At 35.8% G+C, this 10,912-nt stretch overlaps 1 protein-coding gene across 1 annotated transcript; it reads left to right on the top strand.

The window, feature by feature from the left end:
• Positions 1-1,639: 1,639 nt before the first annotated feature.
• On the top strand, positions 1,640-7,935 carry LOC132130270 (LIM/homeobox protein Lhx2-like). Its single transcript, XM_059541966.1, has 3 exons — positions 1,640-1,742; positions 3,575-3,762; positions 7,684-7,935. Exons 1-3 carry the CDS (start codon positions 1,640-1,642, stop codon positions 7,933-7,935), a joined length of 543 nt encoding a protein of 180 aa, XP_059397949.1.
• The last annotated feature ends 2,977 nt before the right edge of the window (positions 7,936-10,912 follow it).

Below are 10,912 nucleotides of genomic sequence, written 5' to 3'. Positions count from 1 at the left end.
ATAGGCCTAGTATATTATCTCTGACTGGGTGACAATTGTTTCTATGATATTATTTTAATTTTATTGTCCAAATCATTTCCAGTCAGTATCAGTATATTGTATTTTACATTGGGTTACATTGCTTATACCTCCTTGTATATTTAAGAATAGAGCTGTTTCTGAATAGAATAGAATAGAATGCACAAGCTTGTTGCAACATACTTAGTATAAAATTAATATGGAAAAGCTATTTCTTGCTACTCCTAAAAATAACTTTGATTAGTTGCCTAACACTGTAGTCAAGTTTATTCAGTCAGATTAACATGATTAAGAAAGGGTCCATGATTGCCTTTGAGGTACATGTGGGCAAACAGTGGTTACCTCCTCCTGTCCCATAAGTACAGAAACACATGAGTCCGATGTATTTAGTCAAAAGCCTGAATGAGCTGACAGACCTCCACAAAAAAATGGAAGACAGAATTAGAGACAAATATATTTCTATGACTTAGGGGATATTGTCAAACCCAGCACACGCAACAATATCCTCACTCGATTCGGGGATGTTTTCCTGGAAAAACAAGTTCCAGATGGCATTTTATTTAGACTTTGTTTGAGGAAATCTAGTTATTTTTGGACATGCTCTTTAAACAGCTTAGTCTAGTTTTACCTTTACATGCATTTTAAATATAGGGAAATATTATATTTTTATGAATGGAGAAGAGATAGATAGATAGATAGATAGATAGATAGATAGATAGATAGATAGATAGATAGATAGATAGATAGATAGATAGACAGACAGACAGACAGACAGACAGACAGACAGACAGACAGACAGACAGACAGACAGACAGACAGACATCATTTCCCTGACCCTACGGAGATCAAATATATACACTGCGGGAGAGAAGGACCTTACTGCTCTAATATCAACATGGAAAACAACGAATAGTTAAGAAATTAATTTTATCCTTCTGTAAAAATATTTAATAGATAAATCCATTTTTTTATTTTAACTTACAGCAATGTAAAAAGTGAAAATGTGAAAAAAGTTGATTCATGTTAGATAATCATTTTGAGTTTATAAAAACTGTTAATTTAGATGTTACAATATTACATACATTTTTTATTTTACCTGAGATATGTTTACAAGACATTGAATTCAGTATATAATATTTACAGCATTAATTAATATGAAAAGTGTGAAAAGTTAAAATATATATTAGGTTAAAATGACGTATTAACAATATTAATATTCAACACCGTTAAATTAACAGTTGTCTCACATATTTATATTTTTGTTGTGTATAAATTGTAATGTTGCAAATACACAAGTTCTGCATGGCACAACTAGCCTACAGTAAACTTCACAAACTATGTAGACTATGAATGTTGGCAAAATATTCATGGATTATTCTTAGGCTGATTAATGAAGAAGTAGTCTGCTTCAAAACATTATTGTTCATATAAATATATAAAATATTAATGCATTCACAAAATATTAGAGTCTTTGAAAATGAACGCGAACTCGTAAACAGCTATATACGTACATGAACCATTTTTGGTAAAAAATAAATAAATAAATAAATTATGACATTCAGGATGAGATATTGGGGTAAATATGGTGTGGTGTTCCAGGGCTGTGAGTCTCCGGTGTGCGATGGCTGTGGCGCGCTCATCTCAGATCGTTTCTGCCTGCTCGTGGCAGACAGAAGGTGGCACGGGCGCTGTTAAAAATGCAGCGCGTGTCACGCTGACCTGGAGTCAGAGATCACGTGCTTCAGTAAACACGGGGACGTTAACTGTAAGGAGGACTAGCCTACTACAGGTAAAATAAATGTAACCTATTTATAGACAACCTAGACACAATATCTCTATTCAACTACGAAATGAGTCTGTTACTCACCGCTTTGCCATTACTTCACACAGGGGCTAGTTGTCAGGCTTTTTACCCCAGCGAATATTTCCCAGAGTAGGTTTATTTTTAGTACTTTTTGTTGTTGTTCTTGTTGTTTAATCCCCATAATTTTTTACCAGAAAAAAAGAAGAAAAAACAAAGAAAATCCAGTTCATTTAGCGACCGCTGACCTTTCACTATAGGGATATTGTCAAAATATGAACCTGTTGTTTATTGACACTGATTTAAAAAGAACAGAGCTATCATTTAATAAAATTGTATCTAAAGTTAAAAAAAGCTTTTAAATTAGATTTAGAAAATATAAAAAAAAGTGCAAAATATGCTATAAACACTAAATTGTTTTGTGACAAGTTGCCCAAAGATCCCTGTCCAGAGTTTTCATATTTCACGCAGGAAGTTAAAATATATCTGATTAATAAAGCTAAGCTCATTACACCAGCCTACTAAATGCCCTGTCTTTCGTCTCTTGTTTGTCAGATTGTTGTTTGAGGTCCTCCGTGATTCTTGTCTGTGTCCCATATCTGCTCAGCATACTCCTTGTGTCTTGTTCCTGTTCAGTCGTTGCGGATATACCATTCATCTCACGGATCCCTCATCATCACCCACCTGCGCATTTAATCACCATCGAGGTCCCATCAAGGTCCCTGCGTCATCCACCACCCAGCCTGACCATACGTCTTGCAACTTGCTTCCTGTCCTTTATACGATCGTGACATATTGTAAAAGAAATATTATGTTATAATGTTTCCTGTTTCAATATATTTAAAGTGTAATTTATTAATGCAATGGAAAAGCTGTTGAAAATAGTTGTGCTGCTTATTTATTTATTTGATACACTACCATTCAAAAGTTTGTGGTAACTAAAACAAAAATAAATCATTATTTTACCTTTTTATTCATCAAAAAATTCTAGGAATAAATGCATCATAGTTTCCAGAAGCAGCAAAAACAACTTCAACATTGTTAACAAGAACTTTTATTCATATTTGAGCACCAAAGCAGCATATTAGAATGACTTATGAAGGATCATGTGACTTTGAATACTCACCATAAACTCAAACTGTTGTTTTAAATTTGAATAATATTTCAGAATATCGTTGCTTATACTTATTATTATTAATATTATTGTTTTTATCAAAATAAATGCAGCCTTGGATAACATAAGAGACATTTAATGTTTAAAAAAAATTAAATCTTAATTATTCCAGATTTTTTTATCGGTAATACATATTAAATATATTTGAGATTAACAGAATAAAAATATGAATACTTCTTATCAAACAATATGTCAGCATTATGAAGTCAGATCCCATTAAATATATAAATGTAAATAAAACAATGATTAATATTAATACAATTTTAATCGTTAATATGTAAATGTACTTACAAAATATGTAAAGTAACATAAAAAATATAACGTACTTGATAATATATTTAAAACAACTTTTCATTTATTAATTATCATTATAAATATTATAGATTGACTGTAATAAACCATGTTCTATAGAAAACAGTTTTTAAGAGTGAATTATCATAGTTCTGTTACTTTGTTCTCAAGGAAATGCATGCAGAAGTTGAAAATGAGAAGACAATGTTTGCTATTGTTGATGGTAATGCCCTAGCCTTTAGTCTTTCAGTGAGTCATATGTGATGATTAACTGTTTGTGTGCGCTCTAGATGTGAGTGATATGGGTGTGGACTTGTCGGAGAGAGTGAGCTGTCAGAAATCCAAACGCATGAGAACGTCTTTCAAGCATCACCAGCTGCAGAGCATGCAGAACTTCTTCACCCACAACTACAGTCCAGATCCCAAAGACATCAAACAGCTCGCCCAGAAAACCTCCCTCACCAAACGTGTGCTCCAGGTCAGAAAAATCTCTGGACCTTTGCTTGACTTAGATATACAATGGGCTCCACAAGTCTGAGACCACATTGAAAATGTGGCTTTAAAAGTCTTATTTAAATATGGAAATAAACAGAAAGGTTTAAAATGGAAGCTTGTTTTGAGAGTTTATATTTAACATATATGATAACTGTGTGATTTGCATATATAAACTTGAATAATTGCAGAATTACAAGAAAATAGTCAGAATTGAAGATTTAAACTCGCAATTACAAATTATGACTTGCAATTTTTGAGATATATATTTTTTTTTTGTCTGGAAAAAAAGACTGAATTGTGAGATTTAAACAAGCAATTGTGAGGAAAAATTCAGAAGTGTGAGACATAGTATAAGTATGACAAAATGAGAGAAATTGCAAGATATTTTTTGGTGTAACAAGCTTTAATAATTTCAAGAAAAAAAGTTAGAAGTGCGAGATGTAAAGGTACAATTGTGAGAAAAAAAGTCTGAATTATGAGATAAAAAGTTGCAATTACCTCTTTAATTTACCCAGTGACGGACTGGCCATTGGGGAATGTGGGCAAATGCCACTGCGGCCGCCTGGTCTCATCACTTGTTGTGGCCGCATCACAAACAAATAAATAGGCTAAATAAAGCGAGGAAGCGCCCGCCTATTGGTGCAATGGCTGCAAGCGGCAGCACGGCTCGCTCGCCGGCGCTCATCACAACTTGTGGCGCACATATAAAAAGGCTAAATAAATAAATAAAGCGGAGTGTTTGCAACAATAGGCCGTCGCAAATCAACAGACTAAGTATATGAACTGACAAAATGTAAAAATGTGTACCTTAAATCAATGCAATAGTCGCTTTGGATAAAAGCGTCTGCATGCATAATGTAAATGTAAATGTAAATATGAATAAAATAATAATAAAATAAGCGGAGCTGCAGGCGGCCACAAAAAAACAAGGAAAAATATATGACGCCCTAGGATGAGAACGGGCTGGAATTTCTCGCGATCATTGACCTGATGAGATGATGGATAATGACAAGTGAATGATGGGTAATGACTAATGAGAACATATCAACAACACGGAGTGAAAGAAAATGGATCGAGGAATGAGAAAACGGCGAGTAGAAAAGGGTGGAGCAGAAAAAAAGAGAGAGAAGAAGCGTAAGGCTTTATTGGCTGAAAGTGTGAAAAGCGCCAATATTGTGGAGTTATTTGCTAAAAAGCCTGTGCCCAACAATGAGCCCGGTGGGACTCCTAGCTGCTCTGCAGCTGTTGCCGCTAGCAGCATGAGTGAAGGTGACATGGTGCCAGACGAGAGTGGGAGCCGGTCTGAAGAGGAAAAGAAAGAGGAGGAATTAGTGGAGGAAGAACAGTCACCAGCAAACACTGTAGGCCAAGAAATGGATGCGTCAGTTACACCTGCACCTGCTATTGCAAGTACAAGCAGAGCAACAGCTGCTCCAGTGACAGAGGTGATCCAGGAGGATGAATATAATTATTTTGTACGCCCAAAATTCACCACACTAAATTTTTTTAAGTTTCATCCAAAACAGCCTTCTGATGCTCAGGAATCTGTCAAGAAATGCTACAGCCATAAAGATGGATCCCAAAGAAAATGGGTGAGTTATGATGCTGAAAACCCCTCATTATTTTGTGCAGTTTGTATGGCATTTTCTAAAAAGACAGACACAAATGCCTTTATTCAAGGATGTAAGGATTGGAGACACATACATCAGAGACTCAACAGTCATGAAAACACACATATTCATCTAGAATGTGTGAATGTCAAGCAAAGGAAGAGGCTCACTAGTGACATTAATGTCCAAAACTACTGTATGTTCAGTTGTGGAGGCTATCCGGCAACTCATCAAGGAAAGAATTGCGACTGAAGTAATCCAGGCTGAAATGTACACTGTACAGATAGACACAACTCAAGATATAACCTCAAAAGATCAGTGCAGTGTTGTAGTTCGCTACGTAACAGACAGCAGCATTCAGGAGAAGCTCCTTGCAGTTGTTGAATGCAAGTCATCAACAGGGGAGGATTTTCTTAAAGTGCTCAAGGAGACGTTGGCCACTTGCAAAATTGATGTGAAGAACTGCATTGGAAACTCAACTGATGGGGCTGCAAATATGCAGGGGCAATACAGGGGGTTCTCTGCCTGGCTGTCAAAAGAAGTCCCAACCCAAATGCACGTATGGTGTTATGCCCATGTTCTAAACCTGGTTATGTCTGAAACCACAGGGGTTGTGATAACAGCAGCATCATTATTTGGGTTGATTAATGAGATTGCAGTGTTTCTTCGTGACTCATATCAGAGAATGAATGTTTGGGAAGGTGTAAGTCAGGACCCCCAACACAGAAGAATTTCCCTGATTGGGGAAACAAGATGGTCTTCAAAGGATGCTGCATTAAAGAAGATCTTTGGATCCTTTGCCCAGCCAAAGAATGCTTTGTATGTGGACTTAGTTGAAACATTGTCCAAAATTCAGGACAATTCACAGTTTAAGCCAGCTGTACGTGTAAAAGCACATGCCTTCATTGAGTCACTCCTCAAATATGAGACAGTTCTCACTGCACAGTTGTTCCTGCGTGTTTTCACACTCACATCGCCTTTGTCAAAGTATCTCCAAACCAATGCCATGGATCTCTTGACTGCCCATCGCATGGTGACAGAAACACACCACAAACTTAAAGACTTTGTCAGAGACTTTGACACAGTGAAAGACGCAGCAGACAATTTTGTGAAATGTGCTAATGGTGGATTCCAAAATGTGGATTCTGAGATGGAAGTGCAGGCTTCACTGCCATCAAAACGGATGAAAAAAAGAAAAACAATGCCAGGAGAGTCTACCGATGAAGAAAACACAACTGAAGACTCACTGACAGCTTACAGGATCAATGTTCACAACATCATTCTTGATACAGTCTCTGAATGTATGCACCGCCACTTCCTGCAGCACGGGAAACTTTATGCTGACTTATCACTACTTGATCCGCTTCATTTTCCAGAAATAAATTCAAATTGACTCCCTCATAATGCACTTGAGGACATAAGTAAATGCCTCATTCCATTTGATGAAGATGCAACAGTTGAACATTTACAGTCTGAGTTGTGCAGTCTGGCCCTCCACTGGAACACTATTAAAAAATCCCCTCTCAGTGAGTACACAACCAGAGAGTCACAGTCTCTTACCTCTTGAGGAAGAAGACAATCAGGAGGACATGGAGGAAATTGATCTAGTTAGCAAAAGATGCACAGCCTGCAGGAACTGTGCTGTGTGTTGCTACTTCCTCCTCCAGCAGCTGAAGTTTTTTTCACATGCATACCACAAAATACAGTTGGCCTACAAATTTTTGTTGACCCTGTCCTGCACACAAGTGGCATGTGAAAGAAGCTTCTCGAAACTGAAGTTCATCAAGAGTCGTCTAAGGAGCAGAATGCGAGAGGAAAATTGGGAAGCCTTCATGTTGATGGCAACAGAGAAGGAGATCCTCATGAGACTGGATACAGATGATGTGATTGGCAGAGTGGCAGAAAAAAGCAAATTATTGCGCAACCTGCTACTGTAACCACATGAAGGTAAAACATTTATTTTTTATGTCTTTGGTTAAGCTATTATTGGAGTGTGTTGTTTGTGTAATGTTATGTTTCTTTGTTGGTTGCAGATGACTTGAGAAGACAAATGTGGCCTCTCTGCTAAAATTGCCAGGGCCTCTTTTTGGTGCCAGTCCGCCACTGAATTTACCCCCCATTGTGGAAACAGGCTTCCATAGTGTAGGCTTTAGAAACTGTTTAAATAATGAAAAATGTAAATAAAATATATGAGGTTTGGCACTAGTTCTAGGCCATTAATCAAAGTACATTTGCAACACTGATAATGTGATTCCTTTGTAAATAAATCCAAATTATATATTTATTTTCTGTAGGTTTGGTTCCAGAATGCCCGTGCAAAATTCAGGAGAAACATTCTGTATCAGGAGAGCATGGGAGTAGACAATGTTTTTGACAATTCCACAATCACATCCCCATCAGTGCCTCCCCCTGGACTGTCCCACAGATCCCTGAGCCCGTCCAGCCCCACTGGCACCTCTCCATCACATCACACACAAAACAAAACATTATTAGCCAGTCACAGCGCTCACTCGCCAATGTCTTCAGAGTTCCTCTACCACTCTTAAAAATAGTTGTTGTTATTATTAATTTATTACCTTCAGATCAGCGTTTTGGTTACACCCTTAAAAATAAAAAAGCATTCCAAACATTAAAAAATCTTGCCAACCCCAATCTTTTGAACGGTAGTTTGTTACTAATATCAAGTCATTAAGACTGTAAATCATCATTTTAGATCTTTCAGGACTGAAATGAACACTGAACAGTGTATTTGCACATACATAAAATCACACACCCATACGCACACAGAGAAAAATCAGATGTGGTTATTTTTATTTGAACTCTCTGAATAAGATTAATGGCTTAAAGTATTCACATTCTTAAAATAAGATGTCTGTTTATTCAGCACTGGAGTGTGTGGTGCTGATTATTTTTCTCTGGTGAGCGATGTGTGTGTACTCTTGTGTTGTTTTCCTATTTTTTTTTGAGTGTGTGAGAGTTTGCGTGTGCAAAGAGTATCCAGTGTAATTGTCCTGATCCCTACTGAGGTGATTGTGCTTTGCATTGTGCAGTTACGAGCTGAGACTGAAGTCCGCCAGTGTTGGAGAGATTGGTGGAGATACGCGGTCACAGCATCAAAAAGAGAAAGAGATCTGCTGCTCTCCTTCTTCCATGACCACATTTTTATTAGCTGTTAATGAAATCTTAGTTTTGCATTGCAGAAAATATTTTCAGGAATTTCTCTTCATTAGGGGTTCCTTAAAATTCTTGAGTAAAGAATTTCAACCGGAAGATGGGAAGAGGAAGAAGAACGTAGAAATAATTAAGGGGTTTTGTTTGAGTTGGACTATTTCTATATGCTGCACAATTCATGCTTGTGGTTGTGGTTCGACCAAGTGTTTACCAAGAGGAAGCACATATATGTGTGTGTGTGTGTGTGTGTGTGTGTGTGTGTGTGTGTGTGTGTGTGTGTGTGTGTGTGTTAAGGCATGTTTGCCTTTATGGATGGGGGAATACAGGACACGCTGCTCTCATTCCCACAGACCTCTACACTTACTGTACATGGAAAACAAATACGCACGTGATTTAAATGTATCTTTGTTTTGTTTATTTACTTTCATTTTCTTATTATTTTATTTATCTTTTATTTTTGTACTATATGTGTACTAAAGTGGTAATTTTCTGATACATCTAAACTAATATTCAACAGTCTGAGGTTTGAGATTTTTTTTAAGGATTTCAATGGAAGTCTGTTATACTCATGACTGCATATATATATATATATATATATATATATATATATATATAAACACACATACACATATGTTTGTGTGTGTGTGTAATATTTTGAAAAATATTACAATTCAAATAAATGTTTTAAATTCATTTAAATAAATTAAAAGTGGTTTTCTGTACAGTAAAAGTGCTTAATGATCTATCTTTTTATATTTGTAAAGAGTGTAAAATATATTCAACAGTAACATTTAAATAAATGTATTTAAATTAACATTATATCTTATAATATATGGGTTATACAAGTCAACTTTTGAGGTGGATAAAAAAAGTTAATCAAATTTGTCTTAAGACAAGAACGGCTATCGTTTTGGTTTTAGGACAACTTTGATGAAAGATTTTGATCCACTTCACATGTTTACTGTGTGTGTATATATATATATAATATATATATATATATATTAGTGCTGTCAATCGATTAAAAACTTTAAATAGATTAATAGTTATAATAGTTACACATTTTTTCTGTGATTAATCGCAATTAATCGCAATAAAAAAAATGTTTTTGTACGTTTTTAATATATTTTTTAATGTAATAATTTCACAGTTAAATTTAAATACTTGTTTAAATGACATCTTTTTATGAATGAAGGCCAGTATTACTGATATTAATACAGCTACTGATTTTTTTTATTTATTTTTTACATTTATTATTAGGCTTCAAAAATATAACAGTTTTTAATTTAAGTAAACTTAAAACAATGCTAACATAAACCCATAATAAATGTCATGTTTACTCCTGCCCTTCCTGTCTTAACAGTTAGGAAATATACAGAAATTTAATAAAGTTATCAAAGTTATATGCAGTCTGCACTGCATAAACTATAAATTAAATAGTTAATCCTTATTAAAGCTACAAAAGTTATTTAGTCAAGAGCAGCGAGTCATTTTCTCTGTTCCCTTTGTTCTTTAACTTTACTGACAGGGAGCTTTATTGGCTGCTGTCCCTTTAAGAGCAGACAGACACGCGGATCTCACCGTTTATATACTGCCTATGGATCTCGCCTCATTCTCTCACAACTCTTTTTGTTCATTTTAGACTTTATATAAATCATTTAAGATTGCTCTTATGAGGATAATCGACAAAACTGGCACTTTGGGATGTTTATTGTTAGTTCAAGCGCTTAAGAGAACTGGAATCTGGCGCCCTATCTATGCATTGTGTGTGTGTGTGTGTATGTGTCACATAAGGGCATTCACAGACAGCGCATTCTCTTTTGTCTTGCCGCGCTTGAAATGTTTAAAAGCATTTAAATGAATAAGAGCGTGATCATATAATGTAAAGCTAGCCAACGGATGGCAGAAAATACGGATGCTGCGTTAATTGCGTTAAATATTTTGACACGTTAAACCAGACAAAAATTAATCGCATGCGTTAACGCGTTAACGTTGACAGCACTATTATATATATATATATATATATATACATACATACATATAATAAAAACGTATATTATATCATATATATTTGACACCCATTTCCCTAAACTTCTCTTATGCCCCACAAAATCACTGGGTAGTTGTGGTCTGATATGATAATGCCATAGTCTCTCTCTCTCTCTCTCTCTCTCTCTCTCTCTCTCTCTCTCTCTCTCTCTCTCTCTCTCTCTCTCAGACCTCGAGGGGGCGCATGTGTACTGAAATGTCTTATGACTGATCAAGAAAGAATCATAAAAATCCACAAACCACACATTCATTCATAGTTCCTCTATACATGCACGCACGCACGCACGCACGCACGCACACACACAC

This window comes from Carassius carassius, chromosome 47 (genome assembly GCF_963082965.1).
Source record: "Carassius carassius chromosome 47, fCarCar2.1, whole genome shotgun sequence".
NCBI lineage: Eukaryota > Metazoa > Chordata > Actinopteri > Cypriniformes > Cyprinidae > Carassius > Carassius carassius.
This window is presented reverse-complemented; position numbering and strand designations above follow the sequence as displayed.